The sequence below is a fragment of the Pleurodeles waltl genome, chromosome 1_1 (genome assembly GCF_031143425.1).
Source record: "Pleurodeles waltl isolate 20211129_DDA chromosome 1_1, aPleWal1.hap1.20221129, whole genome shotgun sequence".
Lineage (NCBI taxonomy): Eukaryota > Metazoa > Chordata > Amphibia > Caudata > Salamandridae > Pleurodeles > Pleurodeles waltl.
Genome location: NC_090436.1, coordinates 896,755,330 through 896,775,583, shown reverse-complemented (window position 1 = coordinate 896,775,583; position 20,254 = coordinate 896,755,330). Strand labels below are relative to the sequence as shown.

Here is a 20,254-nt window from a genome sequence, read left to right as displayed (position 1 = left end):
TTGCCTCAGTTTCACCTTTACTACTATAATTGAGCCGACACTCGATTCATGACCAACTCTTTGAAAATCTTCCCATACAATGCTCTTTGGTTATTTAAATAATTGAGTCACTCCAGTGGCTTTCTCTTCACAATTTCTCCATCTGCAAATGTTTCTCAGTTTATTACCAAGCTTTACCTTGATGCTGGTCGACAAACCTCATTTATCTCTGTATCCACTAATCACTGTGTAATCAATTTAATCCAACCCACCTATTTCAATTTTCCCTTCCACTGACGATCATGAAAGCCTTCACTACAATATTTAGAAAAATGTTCATGACCTTCTTCGAAATATCAAGGCCAAGCATCCAGGAGCTTATCTTCAGAGGGGTGTATGGATGGAAAAACCCCACTCCCCGAATACATTCACAATCTGCTCAGATGCCTTGGGTGCTTGGTAACAGCAGGTTTGTTTGCTGAGTTACTGCGGCTCCAAGGCGTTGTCACCATCCTACTGATGAGCCTGCAATGTAAAGGCAAGGGTCCAAAGGCTGAACCGGGGTACAATTGAGAACTAACTGCTGACTTCACCTTTGCCCATTACACCACTGCCAGTCCGTTAGCCTTTGTGCAGTGGGTTTTCTAAATTCGAAAAATATCATCACTGTGGTCATGGGGTCACATGTCCAGCCCTGTAGTTTTGACAGTGAGCTATAGGATCCTATGGTTGCTCAAGGGCCAAACATTTTAGCATACATGTTACATCCTTGGAGAGTGATATTATTTTAACCAGGATATGGAGAAATATGTAAAAAAAAAAAAGTGTATTGTTTTTTAAGAAGCACTTCATATCTCAGTTTGATGGCACCACACTTTAAAATGGGTTTTTCAATGCCCAATATTATGTGGAAACTCGAGTGGTTAATGCACTTGATTTAGAGTTATTTGTGTGGCCTGTGGTCAATAGTCTGAAGCCTGATAAAACAGTTTGTTGGGTAGGGTGAGGTGAGTGGGAGAGAGGGCGATAAATGTCATAGTGGCATGGGCCAGCAGCAGCTAACTCCTCTTCAGGATTAAATGTGTTGGCAAATCGGTTTATTTGTCATTGAGTGGTGGATACAAATAGCTTGGCCAGGTCAGCGTTAATTGTGTGTCAGTAGAGGCTACTGGCAAAGCTCCTCACTGTTATTCTAGCATGGCTAGTGGTGAGTAGCAATTGTGTGTGTATGCGCCTAGCGGTAGCTGGAGGTCAGAAGTGATTGCATTGTCAGAGCTCTCTTTGGCACCCAACATAAAAGCAGTAGGGGCAGGTAATGACTAAAGCTCTCTGGTAGCGCACTTTTTCTGTCAGGTGTGGGATAGCAGGGACTCCTGATGTTCAGACGTAAGTAAATCAGCAGAGTAGTCTCTGTGTCTTAGGAGTTACTTTGCAGGAGAGAGCTGGGTTTGCTACACTTGACAAGTAGTTTTACGGGAAATAAAGCATGTTTTAATTCAAGAGCTGTAGGTCTAGACTCCATTGCTATGGTAGAGATGTGGGTTACTTCAGTGAATAGAATCAGGTGCTGCACTGTCAGGCTGTGTGTCTCAAAGGCTGTGTGTTTGTCAATCGTGAGTATCTAAGAGGAAGAATGTGTGTGAGAGAGAGTACACTCTAGCCTACAATGGGCATTTTTAAACAGGGACCTCCCTTTAAACATACTTTAAAAAAATATACAGTTCAGTGATTCAAACCTAGGACACATCATCGTGCAAAAGTGGCACAGTGCCATAACTCATGTGCATCAATACTGGTGTGTATTATGTGAATTTGGCATTGCATTGTGCCACTTTGCAAACATGGTACTATGGCACTTCTTGGATTATAATATGTATTTCTCATGCAACTTGGCCTTATGGCATGTATTTGGCTAAGGGTGTAAAATGGTTTGTTTTCACAAGAGTATGGAACTATGCCCGAAGAAAGGGTACCAAGAAGGTTCCTTTGTTTGCCGGTAGAGACCACCTATGTTATTTTGTAGTCTAGTGCACCCTATTGTCTGTTGGGAATGATCAGACTCACACACCCTAAAATTATTACCTGACCTTCGCCCCACCAGTATCTCAAAATATACTTTTGTTTACATGTATAATCTACCTTGCACTATCTTTGCAAAATCAACAGCTACTTCACTTTTCCCACAGCATCTATATTCTTTAACTTTTTGTGTAATTTTTCAAGTATTCTGTACTTCATGAATGGTGGGACTACAATACCGGATTAATACACACTGAATTAATTTTATCTCTCAAACAACTGTTAGATTTTGTTGAATTGTAATGTTTTTTTAGATGCTACTACACTACAGAGAACCTGTCAACTGACCAGCCCTTTTGTAAATATGACTAAATAATGTACAGAATAATCTGTCTTCTACTATTCATACAAGGGCTGTGTAAAGTCACCAGTACCCCGGTCTTCATAAGAAGAAACTCCATAGGTGGTCACTGAACCTTAACCTTTTACGGACCACGGAAATACAGGATGAGTCCTTTTTAGTATATATGTACAAAACATATCATGCACAATAAGCTGCATTTAGTTTGGAAAAATCAATTGTTTGGTCTCATGTGTTTCTCACTTGGTAGCTGTATAGCATACTTGCCCTTAGAAATCTAATTCCTTGTGGAAATTATAGAGATCACACATTGCAGCAAGTTTCTGTCTACTGGCTTTAGTTGATGCACAAGGTATTTTGGACGCTAAATTACAGGTTCAGTAAAATAAAAAAAAACAAATAGAAATTCTTGTGATCAAATAAAATACTAGCTGAAACCAATAGGCACAACTAGAAATCCATAATCAGTTACCAATTTCAGAATTTGGCCAAAATCCATATGACATTAACTAAATCCACTGTAAACTATTTGTAACTGGTCATCTTGAATTTCCAATTTAGGGGAAAGGCAAGTACGCCTTTTCAGTAATGTGTCCCTTCACCTGCTAAATAACGTCGCTTTGACCAGATATTAATTTATGGCTTTTATACTACAGACCGATCAAATTATACCACATAGTTTACAGATCTCAAATATATGACCATATACGATCTATAATATATGACCATATACGTCTATGTTTGCCTCCATTTTCCCCATGTGCTTCATCTGTAATTTATTCACCCCACACGACTTTAAATAAGTCCTTTTGTCGGGGGTGAATCAGATGTCAGTGGTCACATAGTTATCTTCTCCCTGACCTGCCAAATAAGATATCCTGAACAGAAGACAACAAACAAAACATCCTTGCAGTGCCCCACGGAGCAGTGAGGAAGAGCAGGATTACAGAGACATCCGAAGGTGCGCTGAAGCAAAGATTTTGCAGCCGATGTGGGCACAGTTTACCATGGGCCACACAACCAAGATGGTACCGACTGGCACCTGTTCTTGAAGGAGGAACCAGCATTGCCCTTGGCTCAACTACCCCTTTCCCTCCCTCACCTGCCACAATGGACAAGCAAGAGTGGTCCCATGGGGGTGTTGGATTGGGAGGGACAGGGAATCTGCTGCACCGCTGACCAGAGTAAGCAGAATTGAAGCGAGGACTGTGGGAAGTTACGGCCCAGTTCTCAAAATCTAAGGACACTGTGACTAGGAGACTGCCCAACTAGGAGGGGCTAGGAATCAGGGAGGACAGTGGTGATGCCCTGTTGAACAGAACTTAGTCAAAGTGAATTACTGGTGATATCCTTTGCTCTTGGAAAAAGCTGAGAACTAAAGTGGCAGCGGATTACAGAGCTTGTTTTCACCCAAACATTAAAAGAGATCAAGCCTCTTCAATCAAACTATTGATGAAGGAGGCCTTAGTAATAAAACACTGATGGAGCAATGTGAAACTTTTATCTGCGTTTATTAAGTTTGCAGCCACATAAGGGCACGTAAAGTGGTTGCTACCAACAGAAAAGGGGGCTTTCACTCTGCTCATAACAAAGGCTGAGCAGTGTCTTATCTTCCAAAAAAACTTTTGGGAGCGAAATTTAACTTGCGTCGGTAGAGCAACTGGGGCCTGCAAACATCATATACAAGTTCCTCTGATATATAGCAGACTTCATAGGTGGAGAACGTGTTAAAACACTAAAGGGTGTAAAGAGAAGAGAGAAAACCAAATACCAAAGAATACTGGGGAGATAAGATACTGCCTCAAAGGGTGTCAGAAGAGCAAAACAAGAAGCAGAAACAGAGAAAGGATCAAGGCACACACAAAGATGGGGAGACCTAATGCAACAAAAGACACCACCAGTGGAAGATTTCCCGTCAGATAGGGGAATAGAGAAACTATCAGAGATTACCTCAAGATTGTTGAAAACATACCAGTTGGGCACATTTACTAAAATAATGCACAGTATCCAGAGCATCAAGAAATTACAATTCAGAGCAATGAATAGGGAAGGACTCCTGTGACTCAACAAAGGAGCCTTGGATGACCCTAAATAAACAAAAGGCCCAAGGTTCTTAGAGAACTGGTTAAAGAAAGAATACCTGAAGGAATACAAAGTCATTTCCAGTCCTGAACCGACCTTCACCCCCACCTGCCTTCCCCCCAGCCACCCCGCCACCCTTGAGGGTTCATTCCAGGCCAATAGTGATGTATTTGCTTCTCTTCCGAGATAGACTATATCCAGAAAGTGGTTAATACTAGATACATGTAAGAAAGTACCCATTTTGGCATGGTTATCCCCCCCCCCCCCCCAACACACACTTTGTGCCTGATATCTGATGCTAACTTGACTGAGTGGCTGGATCCTGCTAACCAAGCCCCAGCAAATGTGTTCTTTCCCTAAACTGTGCCATTGCTTCCACAATTGGCACACCCCTGGCACACAGCTAAGTCCCTTGTAAAAGGTATCAATGGTGCCAAGGGCCCTGTGACCAGGGAGGGTCCCTAAGGGCAGCAGCATTATTATGCCACACTTAGGGACCTCTTACCAAACACGTGCACACTAGCATTGCAGATTGTGTGTTGGTGGAGAGAAAAAGGTAAAGTCAACATGGCATCCCTCCCTGGGTGCTATGCGCACAAACCACTGCCTGTAGCATAGATAAGTCACCCCTCTAGCAGGCCTTACAGCCCTAGGGCAGGGTGGACTACACAACAGATGAAGGCATAGCTGCATGAGCAATATGCCACTACAGTGTCCAAGTACATTCTTAGACCCTGTAATTGTTGTGTAGCCATACTGAGAACATGGGCTGAGAGTATGCAATTACGAACTCCGCAGCTTCCATGGCTTCAATGAATGCTGGGAAGTTTAGTTATCAAACTTCTCAGTTCAATAAACCCACACTGATGCCAGTTATGGATTTATTGAAAAATGCACACAAATGGCACCTTAGAGATGCACCCTGAAATTCACTCAACACTCTAGTGTGGGGCTGACCGGTCTATGCCAGCCTGCCACCCCCAGACAAGATTTTGACCCCATTGTATGAGGGCCTTAGTGCTTTCAGGGGACGGGGACAAAGCCAGCTCTGGGTGGAGGTGCTTCACATCTTCCCACTGCAGAAACAGCAACGCTTGGCGGTGAGCCTCGAAGGCTCCTGCTTTTTGTTCTGCTGCCTCAGGGCACCCCAGCTAGTGGAGATGTGCCCACCTGGGCACAGGAAGGGTGTAGCCACCCTCAGAGTCAGTAGCCATTGGCTACTTCCCACTTACCCCTGTAACTCCCCTAAAACTAGTAGTTAGGGTCACCCATGAACATTGCTCTTCAGATTCCTGGCAACCTAAAGGAGGAGGACTGCAGAGCCGCACCAGCAGTGAGGACTCCAGATGACAACTGACTTGGCCCCAGCCCTACCGGCCAGTCTGTAGCTTCAAGACTCCTTCTACAAGAAGATGACTTGTCCTGCAGGACCAGCGATCTCTACAAACCGTTAGAGACCAACCTGCCTTCCCAAGGACAGTGGTCCTGTCCACCAAGAAACCTCCAACAAGGCCTCCTGAACCCTCCAGATCCGCAAGCCCTGCCCACTCTTCACCTGCCTGACCAACGGGAGTCTCTTTGCCATTCTGATCTCTAATCCACCCTGGGTTGACCCCTCCAGGCCACCACATCATCTGCAGCCTGAATCCAGAGGACCCCACCCGAACGCGACTGCATCTGGTGAATATACCCGATCCCTAAAGGTACCCCTGCACCACACCCCCCTGGCCTTCAGGAACCAAGCTGATGGTCCATCAATGTCCAGAGGAGCCTTAACTGACCTCTCCAGCAATCGGTCTTTTTCAGCCGACCCCTTGGACCAAGCTTGCAGTCTCTTTGTGAACCCAGAATTCCTCATAGGAAAGCACTGGGCGTCCGACATTGTGTTTGCACCTTGCACCAGGCTGCCCTAGTGCCACTGAGGGTGTGGAACTTATCTGTCCCCCCCCACCCCCCACCCCCAGGTGCTGATCTAAAAAAATGCAGGGCCCGAGCCCGGAGACTGCAGGTACTTACTTGCAGACCGTTCTCTTTTGAGCACCCCCAGACTCCAATGGATTCCATTGGGCACCCAACACTACTTTGACCTCTGCATCCAGTCGACCCCATGTTGCTGGTGGTGCACTCTTGGTGTCTTCCTAAACTTAGTCATGTGGACATCTTAACCCCGAAGACTGGGACCATAAGTCTACTACTTACCTGAAAACGGTATGTACTTCTCCCACACTAGGACTGTATTATCATCAATGAAAATTGAACTGTCTACTTTTGATATTGAAAAGTATTACTTACCTGAAAGCGGTTTTATCTGTGCATTACAAACAATGTCCATTTGATGCTTGAAAGTGATACATTCTTGAAACTGTACTTACCTGCAACACAGATCCTTTTGGTTCTAGAAATAAAGTAACAAAGTATATTTTTGATACATTAAACATTGGACTGGAGTTAGATATTGAGTGTGTGCCTCATTTCTTGACTGTGTGTAGAACAAATGGCTAGCACTACCTTCAGATAAGCCTAACTGCTCGACCACACTACCACAAAACAGAGCATTAGTCTTATCTACTTTAGCCTCTGTAAATCGTCTTCGGATCCACTTGACTGTGCACACTACTCCTCACTTTGGTATTAGTATATACAGAGCCAGGTTCCTACAGTACACACTCAAAATACCCCAGCAAAACAGAGGGGAATGGACACACACACACGTCTTCACAACTTCCCAAGAGGCGTGGACATGGCTGGAAACAAATGGATGACAATTACAAATACTAAACGTTGAGACAGAAACGGAGAAATCACCAGACACCGGGGGACACAAGCTAGAAGTCAAAACAGAGGGAGCCTACTAAAGAATAAGGGGAAAGTGAATGAACCATGTGGGTAGAGGAAGTCGTTCAACATCGGCGCCTCAATGAAACCAAGACAAACACTAAAAGAAACACCTTCAGAGAAGATGCAGAATCTACACCTGGAGAAATCGGGATGGAAACTAACAGGGTCCTATGATTGTACGTGTGCCAGTTGAGAACATATTCTGAACCCCGTAAAGAACACAAGAGGCTGGATCAATGGATAACAGCGTGCAGATGCACACTAGTAACCTAACTTTATGCAAGCCACTTGGGTTCCCCTTGAATAGCCGACTGGCATTACAGAGTTCTCTGAAACAGACCATCAACTTGGTAATTTCCAGTTGTTGGGAATCCCTTCTCACGCAGGATGTGGAAATTACATTTGTAGGGGGGCACATAAATACCTTTGGCTCACAAACCACAATCCCTTGAAAGCCAGCAAAAAGGCTTTCACCATTAATGGGGTAGTTCTAATTTTATTATCAGACCTGCTATGAGCTTTGCCCTATGGGTGAGGGTGCAACATATATTGGAGACAGCATCTTTGATTTTGTGTTCTCTTGTCCTGATGGATTTTCCTCAAATTCAGTTTGGCAATGAAACAACTTGGCCTGGCACCAATAATTGGTCCTAACATGTAGATATGTTTTAACATGTACCACTTGTGTGGTATTAAATACATTACAGCTATGCATACATTCTTAGCGGTTTTGTGCATTATAGCGCACACGAGAGGACACCCTCATAGGAGATTTTTTTAACATCCCCATTTAGTCATATTGATTTAGTCATACTGCTCTATGTACAGGACATAGGAATAGTTAGGCACTCACCACATACAAGACAAGAGGGGCTGAAAGTGATATTCTACCCCCCTTGACATTGCCTATTTGGTGAATGGGGACGCCTGTGATGAACCCCAGGGTGCAGTAGAGTTGATATCTGCAGCTCTATTATATTTTTCCCATGAAGAGCATCCTCGTATTTGTATTGTTTGTGTTTTTATGCATTGCGCTTGTAAATACCTCTTTCAATAATGATCACTGCTGGGTGGATTATCTGTAGCTGGAATTATCTGAGTACCTACATCCAACTGAGTAGTTCACTACCATGTAGAGCGGAGTCTTGTTTATTCCACATGGCAAGATACATAAAATAATTTTTATACATGCTTTGCAGTGTCCTACTTGGCTCTGTAGGAGTATTATAGCGAGTTGAAGGCATCTTCCAACCGTCTTCCTCTCGGTTCTTTTTTGATAGCACATATCATTAGAAATTGGTCTGCCAACTATACATTGAGAAACATTGACGCTACACTCAAGAGATATGGGGGGCACTAAAATAGTGTGCACACACATTCAGTGCACACACATTCAGTGCACCTTCTTCGGAGATGGTGAAAACATAGAAAGAGAAGACATACGTGTTTCATTGCCTGTTGTAACCTTACTTGAGGCAGTGCTAGGGAAAGTGAATCTAACAGCAGAACACCTGCGCGTCTGATCACATTTAGGTACGGCTCGCAAACATATGAAAAAGCTGAACATGCAGGCAATAGCTGCACCAGAATTGCCATTGTGGTGTCTTTCCAGTTTTGTAGTATCATATTGGATATAAGGCAAATGAACATGGTCAGAGGCTGGTTCGAGAGGGTACATCAAAGTAGGTTAATTAATGGCAAAATGTGCTCTGATTTGACCACCATCAGTAACATTTGATAAGAAGATGCTGGACCACCTAAATCAGAACTACTGCAGCGAATGCGGACGAATAGATACATTAAACGAGCTGAGCCCTTGATACACAAAACAAGCATTGCCACAGATAATAGACATCTCAGGGATTTTAGGGAAATGGCAAACTAAACTGGGCAAACAGATCTCATGACATGCAATGGACTAAAGATATGGAATAGGTGAAAAGGATTACTAGAATTCCCAGAATCAAATTTACCTACCTGCATCAAATATGCTCTCTTAAAAAATAGACCAAACTTACTAGGTAGCAGCAAATAAGGGTCTTGTATTTTTAACGCTGAAACGTTTTACAGGCTTTATTTTCAATTACCAGGGCTGTATACTTCACTGGAAGGAAGCCAATTAGAAAAGGCGACCCTTTAAAATATGCATGGAAAGAAAAGCACGCTTTAAATGTGCGAAAACAAAAAGAGTAATTTTAAAAAGTGGGTCTCCCGGTTCTGTTGTAGGGATATGCCACTCACATACAGCGTGACAATGTTTTGCCCCACCATCTACACAAGAAGCATCATATTCCAACACTGTTTATCCAGGCGCCCAGCAGCAGTTACTGCATCAATCTGTGGCCTTAACTTCTTTTTTACTACTTTGTTACATATTTGCTTATTTCAAGTATAACCCAAAAAAGGAGACGCCTGAATTAATCTATGTCTTGGGTTATCCCCTAGGGACCCTATTAGGACGGGTGTACACTATTCCCTTGTCAAAAGACAAATAGGTATGGTCTGCGGGAACAGTGTGCTTTTCAATCAATCGAGGATCTGGCCCACTAATTACAACATCAAGATAAACTGCACTACACAGAGGAAAACAGCGACGCACATGGGCCTAGGTGCAGACACGCCGCATTGCCACTAGCAACCATGCAGACTAACAGCCCGCGACAGACCTTGAAACAAACCTCTACCACACCAAATCATACATTAACAGCTCAAGAAATATCTAAACTAACCACTAGGGCATACCTACCACTGAAACTAATGCTCAACCTTTACATAACTCCTTATACACAATACAGTTTTAGGAATTAGCCTGGATACTATACCCATAAAACTTCATTGTGTGGAGGGTCAAATTTTGGTGTGGGGGGAACCAAGAGAACCATGTGGAAGTAACCATTTTAGAGAGCCCAGTGCTATATGAATCCATACTAATGGCAGATATCAGCTATACAAATGCTGGTCGAATCACATGCATCAACATTTTCAGAACAACAGTATCTTAAACCCTATTAGTCTCTTATCTTCCTCCCCTCTCTCATCATTAAAGAAATCTACCGCTTAATCTCAGAAAGAGGACGTTTTTATAAAATGTGGACAAAAGCAATTGAAATTCTTTTTCAACGATGAAAAACTTAGAAGACAGCCAGATAAGACCAGGACATCGTTATAAATGATGAGCACAAGCAAATTGCCTTCTAGTGGCAAAAAACAATAGCAATCCTATTAATACAGGTAATGCAGCAAAAGAAAATATTCTGTGCATCAATTTTAACTCCAAGGCCCTACTTACCGTCATACTCTGGAAAATAGTCAACTAGATGTGAGTACATTATTTTCTCCTCCAGAAGATCCTTCTTGTTTAGGAAGAGAATGACTGATGAATTCTGGAACCAGGGGTATGTAATAATCGTTCTAAAGAGTGCTTTGCTTTCCTCCATCCGGTTCTGAAACAAAAGGCAAGAACACACACATTTATGAGTGATGCTACTCTTCATTTTATGTCACCCGGAGTCCACAGGAAATTAAAAAGCATATGCCAACACCATATATCGATAACTGCATGCCAGGAAATTCAGAAGATGAGGGGAAGAGTAACTATTAGTTCTCAGGCCCTGCTGCATGCACGCCCCCAATTGTTTAGTTAAAGTTATTTATATATTTTTTTAATTGGAAACAAGCTTGGCATCTTCTTTAAAGATAAAGAGGTAACTTGTGTGCACAGCCTACTAAATGGTGCCAAATCAGATGTTATGTTTCCTCTTTATTAAGAGCAGATTTTTATGTTACTGCTTAGAAACAGATGCTTAGGCATTTCGACTATACAGAGGAAGTGTCTGTAGGGCCCCGCATTACATTTTTCTCTTCGCCTCGCAAAACTAAAGTCTTCACATTGCAGCACAGAGAATGCTCTTCATTTTCTTCAACAGCATCACTAAACAGTTTTTCTTTGCAGAAATGAACACTGGATTAGGAATACCGGTTTAAAGTATTCTAGACAAGAGGTGGAACATGTCTAGGTCTCATCTTCACTTTTTTAAAACAAATCCAAAAGTTGAGTCTCGGATCTAGAGATAGTGAAATCACTGGACCAGTCCGAGAAGACAGGAATAATCTACCCATGTCGCCTTAACAGTTAGTAACATCCAAGACCTTTCAAGGAATACTTGCCCAAAAACTAATGTGGCAGACATTTAGTATTTTAGGGCAGGGACATTTGAGGCAAACCACATCAAACAGTAGTCGGCTTACCAGGAGATAGCATCACAGTAGTTGCGATAAGGTGCAAAGCACTGAAGATCTGTGCCAGAGATACCTTGTGCTAGGGGGTTCCATTAGATGCTTGTGCCAAACATTTTTGTGAAAGGTGTTAGTCTAGTAAATTTGGGCCTATAGCAATTGTGCTGGCTACTTTAATAGCAAACATCCAAACAGTATAGATAAACAATCGGATTTCACAAGAACAATGCGTTTACCAAAATGCGATGTTTTTCATAGGCTTCAAGGCAAAGCTAAGGTAGGCGAAAGCAGGCTTTAAGCAAGAATTAACAAACAGCTCAAGAAAGCCGAGTTCTGCAGAGAAAGAAGGATACATAAATACATTTAAAAATCTGTGATACGAAATGATCCACACTGTTGTGAATAGAAAGAACTTAGAGGCAAAAAAAAACCATACAAATGGAGAAACGCGATTCCAAAGTTCCAGGGGTACACATGACTCCAGATAAGAGGCACAATGTCCTGCGATGACTACAGACAAACCCAGCAATCAACTGCTACAAGAAAAATCATGTTGATATAATAAAATGTGCCAAATGCCAACTCCAGATTATACACCAGGAGAAGCCGCTCACAACAAGCATTACAAACGCAATGCATCAGGCCTGGCTTGCATTCCGAAGATATGGATGCAATACGTACAGTAGGCCACACGGCGGTGCCATTAGACAGCGTAGTTAAATTGGAGGCACTACTTTGTCACAAGAAAGCCATAACGGTGAGTCAATGGCACGGTGTGTAAACATGTAACAACCAGGAATATATGCTCAGTACAGCAGATGTGCGACACAAACACTTGACAACTGACGGCTACAGCAGTCCGTAGCGAGAAGTATACACCAAATTCAGAATCCGGGAAGAACATAAAAGAACGATCTATTTAAGAAGTTTACTATGAAAACCCCTGGGAAAAGAAATAGCTGCGACAGTAGATGAAAGTCGGAGCTAAATAAACATGAACTACCACAGAGCAGGACACAATAGATGTTTTCCCAACCAGGGAGCAATGCTTATGAAATAGGGGAAAAGTACACCCCCTTATTCGAGCTACTGGCCAAATGGAAGCACATTCATTCCTAACCAATAAGACAGATGCACCTAGAAAATATGCTTCACAAGATAGCCAATGAGAACATACTGAGAGGGATCCCCTTTAAGGAAGGATGGATTAGCGCGATAATTCCCAGGGAGGACTAAAGTGCTTTCACTTAGACACTTCATTTACAATAGATGGGAATCTGAAGATGTTAAGTGAGAACAACTGCCTGGACTGCAGGTTGGTGACTTGGTGCACATACACTTAAAGCAGACAGTTTACTAAAGCGAAGTCAACGAGGAATGTGCAAATGTAGCACATGAGCGCTACTGAATTTGTTAACTATTTACTTTGTTAGGTATAGCGGAGTCAGGATATTCTAATAACTGCGTGTTCACCCTAAGGTGAAGCAAAGTGAATATTCTGCTAAACACCCGGAACAACGACTCCTTAACCACGAAGTCGTGGAAAACGAAAGCGAAACAACAGTTTCGTTTTCCATGACTTCCTGGTTTTCGTGCCTTTCCCACGCATGTGTGAACCACGTACATGCGTGGTTAAGGCACAGAAGGGAGTCGACGCAGTGAAGGAGGAGGTAAGTTGGGCTGGGACTGGGGCTGTTTTTTTTGGGGGTGGGGGCTCGGGGTGATTAGGGTTTGGGGGAACAGGGGAACAGGGGGCCAGGGTTTAGGTTTTAGGGGTGGGTTGGGGTGCTCTAGGATTTAGGGGCGGGGTAGGGACTCGGGGTATTTTAGTTTTTGGGGGTTGGGGGTTTGGGGTGATATGGGTTGGGGGGGTCAGTGTTTAGGTTTTAGGGGTGGGTTGGGGTGCTTTAGGTTTTAGGGGAGGGTTGGGGTTGTGGTAATTTTGGGGGTGGGGGGTTGGGGTGGTTGTGGCGGTGGGGAGGTCGCAGTAATGTTTAGGGGTGGGGGGCTAGCGGGTAAGCATGTTGGAACCGTGCATGCTGATCACTAATGCCTTTACCAGGAATGCCTTTACAACTAAAAATCGTTGTAAAGGCATTCGTGGTAAAGGCATTAGTGATACCAACAAGTTCGTTGTTCCGAACTCGTTGTTGAGCCATGGGTGCTTGAAGCACTCGTGGTTTCGAGATATAACCGAATATTCTGACTTCAGAAAATGACAATTTGAATGCAGTGCATCCGTTTTATATTCCTAAAGTACAAGTTACTTACCTTCGGTAACACAATATCTGGTAGAGACATATTCTAGTTGCAGATTCCTTAACTTAGAATTTTCCCCAAGGCATGAGCCTGGATCTCGAGATTTTTCTTCGAGCAGTACCCTTGCGCGTCGGTATGTGGCGTCGGTCAGTTCCACAGATGTCGTAGGCATTGTGGTCGCCGTGATGACATCGGAAGTAGTACATAGACGCCCCCTTGCGCAGTGATGTCAGTTTCTTTTAACGACTTTCCACGCCAGAGCGCAGAGCCACTAAGAACACAACACTGAGATTGTTGCGCCAGAGCTAAGGACCTGAAAAGGGGAATCCCTGTCTCTAGAAATCAGTTCGCAAGCGGGGAGGATGGTTGGGCGGTAAGGAATCTGCAACTAGAATATGTCTCTACCAGATATTTTGTTACCGAAGGTAAGTAACTTGTACATCTGTTAGAGACTTCTAGTTGCAGATTCCTTACCTTAGAATAGATAGTCAAGCAATGCCATCCTCAGGTGGTGGGATGCAAACCAAGATAATACTAGAAAGTCCTGCAGGACCGAACTACCAAAGTAGCCATCTCGACGGACCTGACTATCCAGGCAGTAATGCTTAGCAAACGTGTGCAGGGATGCCCAGGTAGCTGCCTGACAGATATCCAGGACAGGAACTCTGCGTGCTAACGCAGTGGAAGCCGCAGTTGCTCTGGTGAAATGAGCACGCAAGCCTTCAGGAGGTTGCTTTTTAGCCAAACCGTAGCACATTTTGATGCAAAGAAGCACCCATCGAGAGATGGTACGCTTTTGCATTGCCTTCCCTTTCTTAGCACCCACATAGCCAACAAAGAGTTGATAGTCCACTCAGAAATCTATAGTACGTTTGAGGTAGAACGCCAACGTTCTTTTTGGATCCAGACGGTGGAGTCTCTCCTCCTCATGGGAAGGATGTGGGGGTGCTTAGAAGGTAGACAAAGGGATAGGCTGGCCTACATGAAATGGTGTAACCACCTTAGGAAGGAAGGAAGCTCTAGTGTGTAACACCACTTTGTCAGGGTGTACAGACAAGTATGGAGGCTTTGAAGAAAGGGCCTGAAGCTCACTCACCCTGCGAGCAGAGGTGATAGCGACCAGAAAGACAGTTTTGAATGTGAGGAGCCGCGACGGACAATTATGCATTGGTTCAGAGGGGGTACACATCAAATAAGTAAGTACAAGATTAAGATCCCACTGAGGCATGATAAATGGAGTGGGAGGAAATAAATGGGTGAGCCCTTTTAAGAACCTACTCACAATAGGAGACTTAAAGAGGGAGGGCTGATCAGGTAGCCTAAGAAAGGCGGAAATTGCAGACAAATACCCTATATAGCTCTGGATACCACACTCTTCGAGCCCAGTCCAGAGCCACCAAGATGACTTTGGTCCGGTCGTACTTGATTTTCTTGAGAACTCTGGGCAGAAGTGGGACAGGCGGGAAGGCGTAAAGGAGGCCGGAGCTCCACTCGAGACAAAAAGCGTCTCCAGGCGAGTGCCGCCTTGGAAACTCCAATGCATAAAACAGCTGATATTGCGTGTTCTCTGTGGAGGCGAACAGATCTAACCAAGGCTCTCCCCACTTGAGAAAGAGACCTTGCGCCACCTCCGGATGGAGACACCATTCGTGATCGACTGTACGTAAGCGGCTGAGTTCGTCTGCTCTGGTGTTGAGAGAGCCCGCCAGATGTTGAACCATCAGGGTAATGCCCTGATGAGCCAGCCATGTCCAGAGGAGTAGTGCCTCCTGACAAAGGGTCCAGCACCCTACCCTGCCTTGTTTGTTGGAGTACCACATGGCAGTAGTGTTGTCGGTGAACACCTGCACCACATTACCTTTGAGAGAGGGAAGGAATGCTTTCAATGCAAGTCTGATCGCCCGGAGCTCCAGCATATTTATGTGGAGCCCTGACTCCGCCATAGACCAGAGGCCTCTGATCTCGACCACTCCCATGGGGCCGCCCCAACCCAGAAGTGACGCATCTGTCACGATAGAGAGATCTGTTTGGGGAAGGGAGAGGGATCTGCTGTTGACCCAATTTGGATTCGAAAGCCCCGACTGCAGGTCTTTCGCAGTCCCCTCCGAGATCTGGACCATGTCAAAGAGATTTCCCTGATGTTGCCCCCACTGGAACTTCAGATCCCACTGCAGAGCCCGCATATGCCATCTGGCATGGGTTACTAGCAGGATGCAAGAGGCCATGAGGCCCAGCAGCCTCAGAGTCAGTCTCACAGAAACCCAAGACCGAGGCTGAAAGATTGGAATCATAGCCTGAATGTCTTGGACTCGCTTGTTGGGAGGATAAGCCCAAAATTGCACTGTATCCAGCACAGCTCCCATGAAAGGGAGCATCTGTGATGGAGTCATGTGTGACTTCGGCACGTTGATAGTGAACCCCAGCTCCGTGCCGTAGTCTGAAGGTGGGAGACGACTGTCTGGGGCGAAGGTGCCTTCAACAGCCAGTCGTTGAGGTAGTGGGAAGACTGAGACCCCTAACCTGCGCAGATGAGCTGCAACCACCGCCATCACTTTTGTGAACACCCGAGGGGCGCTGGTAAGGCCGAAGGGGAGCACGGTAAACTGAAAGTGCTTGTGACCTACCATGAATCATAGGTAACGTCTGTGGGCAGGCAGGATGAGGATGTGGAAATAAGCGTCATGCAAGACCAACGCAACCATCCAGTCTTCAGGGTCTAAAGCAGACAGAACCTGAGCCAGGGTGAGCATTTTGAATTTCTCCTTCTTGAGGAAGTAGTTCAGTTCCTGAAGGTCTAGGACAGGACGTAAGCCCTTGTCCTTCTTTGTTATCAGAAGGAAGCAGGAATAACAACCACAACCTACTTCTGGCACAGGGACCCTTTCTATAGCTACCTTGGCCAAGAGAGCCGCGACTTCCTGGCGGAGAAGCACCAAATGATCCTCCGGAAGATGATGGAAGGATGATGGCATGTGTGGTGGTGCGGATTCGAAAGGGTTTTGCAGATTCAAAATGAGCTGCAAAACCCACCCGTCCGTGGTGATATATTCCCAGTGGGGCAGGTGATGGTGGATCCTGCCACCAACTGGGTGGGAGTGAGGGAACGGACTAGGAGGGTTTGGGTGCTGCAGTGGGGGCAGAGGTGGACTGGACAGACCTCTGGTTCCCTGTCCCACGGCCGCGTGGGATTCCGCGTCATCGGCCACGCATAGGCTGGCCAGCGTGCGTGGCATGGAGGCTGGGTGGAGGACGCGACAGGGCACCCCTTCCGTGTCCACGAAAGGGACAAAAAGCGAACTGTGGTCGGCGAGTGGCAGAGGAAAGACCAAGGGACTGAGTCTTAGCCCGGGAATCCTTGAATCTCTCGAAGGCCGAGTCCGCTTGGTCTCGGAAGAGACGGGTGCCATCAAAGGGCATGTCCATGAGTGACTGTTGGACATCCCCCGAGAAGCCTGAAGTGCGTAATCAGGCGTGGCGCCATGAGGCCACGGTCGTTGCAACCGATCTGCCCAGAGAGTCGGTCGTATCCAGCCCACAACGGATAGTGTACTTAGCCGCATCTCTCCCATCTTTCACTGCTTGGGAGACAATAGCAGGGGCCTCCTCCGGTATCTGCAGCAGGACTTGGGCAACTGTATTCCACAGGGAGTGGGTATAATGGCCCAAAAGACATGCAGTGTTCACAGACCGCAGTGCGAGGCTGTAGGAAGAAAACAACTTCTTGCCAAATTGTTCCAGCCTTTTGGATTCCCTATCCGGGGGTGCGGAAGGGAACGCGCCTGAAGAAGAGGAAGCCTGGATAACAAGACTCTCAGGTGTGGGGTGTTGGGACAGGAATTTTGGGTCGTTCGGTGCAGGCCGATGGCGGTGAGCGATAGTCCTGTTCACAGGAGTCCCTGTGTTGGGTTTTGACCATGTACCCAAAAGGACATCAGTGAGGCCTTCATTGAATGGTAGAATGGGTTCTGAAGTAGAAGCCCCAGGCTGAAGCACCTCCGTCAGGAGATTAGACCTGACTTCCACAATAGGTAGCTCAAGGCCGAGGACCTCAGCTGCCCTACTGACCACCATGCTGTAAGTCGCTCCCTTTGCTGTAGCCACGGTAGGAGGAGACAGCATGCCAGCGTCAGGAGAAGTATCCAGACCACTGGCTTCGCCAATATCCTGTGCCCAGTCCGTAGCAGGGTCATCCTAGTATTCATAAGGGTCCGGGGACCCCTCCAATTCCTCCCTGTATTCGTACCCATAGGAAAAAGGTTCCGAATCTGACCTCGGGCGAATAGGCCCCACCAAAGCCAATGGCGACGTCTGCGGATGCCGCTCCGACTCCAAGTCGCCGGGGATAAGAATTGGGTTGACGTCGATAGTGGGCACTACCGATGTCTGGAGCACTGATAATCGACCCGGCGCCAGGGAAGGACTCGAAGGTGCGACCGACGTTGGTGCAGATCTGCGCACAGGTCTGGAGGTGACCTTGGTGGCTGGGGCCGAAGTCGCCGGCGCAGAACCCGAAGGCCCCTCAGCCGAACCCCTTGGGCCCGAAGGCACCGTATCGGGGTCGGCCCGCCCAAATATGAGCAGCAAGGCCTCGTAAAACTCCTTTAGTTGGGCGGGGGTCGCTCCGGCAAACTCTGGGAAGCGCGGAGTCAACCCAGACACAGGCTCCGAGGACAGAGGCCTAGTGTGTGGACGCTCGTCCCATGTCGTGTCGGCCGAGCGACGGGGTGAAGTCTGAGATCGATGGGACTTCTTCGACTTCTTCTTCTTACCTTGACCCGAGGATTTCAAAGAAGACGAGTGGTGATGACTCCGCGACCGATCTCCAGACCTTCCTTTCGAGTGAGACCAGGACCTACGCGGAGTCGAGTGCCTGGCCGCCATTAGCTTTAGGGACCGCTCCCTCAAAGCTTTTGGGTGCATGGCCCGACACTCGGAGCACGACTTCGGGTCGTGGTCACGCTCAAGTCACCACAGACAAATGCGATGAGGATCCGTCACCGACATCGTCCGATGGCAGTCCTCACAAGGCTTGAACCCGGTATTCGGGGACATCTTGATGCACCAAAGTCGTACACAAAAACTTCGACAAAACGGTTGAATTCAGCTACAAAAATAGCCAGAGTAGCTCTCTCCGGATCAGCGCGTGGCGCGGAAAGAAAAGAACTGATGTCACTGCGCGAGGGTGGCGTCTATGTACTACTCCCAACGTCATCACGGCGACCACGATGCCTACGGAGTCGACCGATGCCACCTACCGACGCTCAAGGGTATTGCTCGAAGAAAAATCTCCGGATCCAGTCTGACACCTGGGGGAAAAGTCTGAGATAAGGAATCTGCAACTAGAAGTCTCTATCAGATCTCTCAAGCATGTCGGGAGCAATATAATTTGTAATATCAAGTTAATGCACGAGGCATTATATTTGATGCGTTTTGGCTTCTGTAAACTAAATCTTTGTCATATGTATTGCTTTCTATCAATAAGTAGATAGTTGACAGCCCTGAAATAATTACATTCTTCTCAAAATCAGTTAGTGATTTCACACTCTAAGATCCCAAGACAAGTTCAATGATTAAACCTGGAGGTGCTCACACATATTTTAGATAAATTACTCTCAAAGTTGGTATATTTAATCCGAGTTGTGTGGGATACTCTAACTCTCTGCAGGTCATGTGACCAAGTCTTACACTAAGCCTGTTTTGTGTCAAATAAAACATTCACTGTGTATATCTATGGACCACCAGGATGCAGCCCTATCGGTCAGACTCCGCCAACATCGAGGAAGATCACTGAATGTCTGATATTCGGGCATCTCCTTATATTCCAGCCGAGACACTGTCACACTCTCCATCACCTTCTGTTTTAGAAGGATATTCAGATAAATTGTTGTGATCATAAGATTATTTGCTCTGAGTTGCTCTAGTGCTCTTCAGAAGGACATCCTTCCACATCTGTCTCTAGCGCAGTTCACCTATGGCTAGCATGCTCAGAGTATGGGCTCTGACCTCAAGAAATCATGCGCTCTGCCCTGGAGGATAGAGGGCTGCACAACAGCAGCTAATCTGTCTGGAACGCCTGACCACCAATCTGCCTTTACATCCCACATGAGTCTTGGAATAACAAAGTTATTAGATAACAGAACTGTAATAAAGTGCTTAATTGGAGTAGATGGTAGTCCACTGCAAGCCAAGTCTCCAACTTGGTAGGTCCAACACAACATTTCAATAGTTTAAACCTGAGCTCAACCCATGTAGCTATGGCACAGAGCAGACAGGCTTAACTTAGAGAAAATGTATAAAGCTTTAGCAAGTACCAACAGATGAAAAGTCAAAACCAATACAATAAATTCTACTGCACTTTATACTTATAGAGAAAAAAGTACTAGGTATTACACCAAAACCATAAGGGGAAATGGAGATATGATTTTTTTTTCAAGATTTACAAGAAAAAGTTGCAAGGAAAAGTAAAGCGACAATCACAGG

General features: G+C 45.7%; 1 protein-coding gene across 1 annotated transcript in view; it reads right to left on the bottom strand.

Moving 5' to 3' along the window:
* Window positions 1-20,254, bottom strand: part of LOC138288559 (guanine nucleotide-binding protein G(q) subunit alpha) — a 520,535-nt gene that overhangs the window by 32,321 nt on the left and 467,960 nt on the right. Inside the window, exon 6 of the mRNA XM_069230080.1 lies at window positions 10,569-10,722. Coding sequence (XP_069086181.1) covers window positions 10,569-10,722 — 154 coding nt within the window. The remainder of the gene's footprint in view (window positions 1-10,568; window positions 10,723-20,254) is intronic.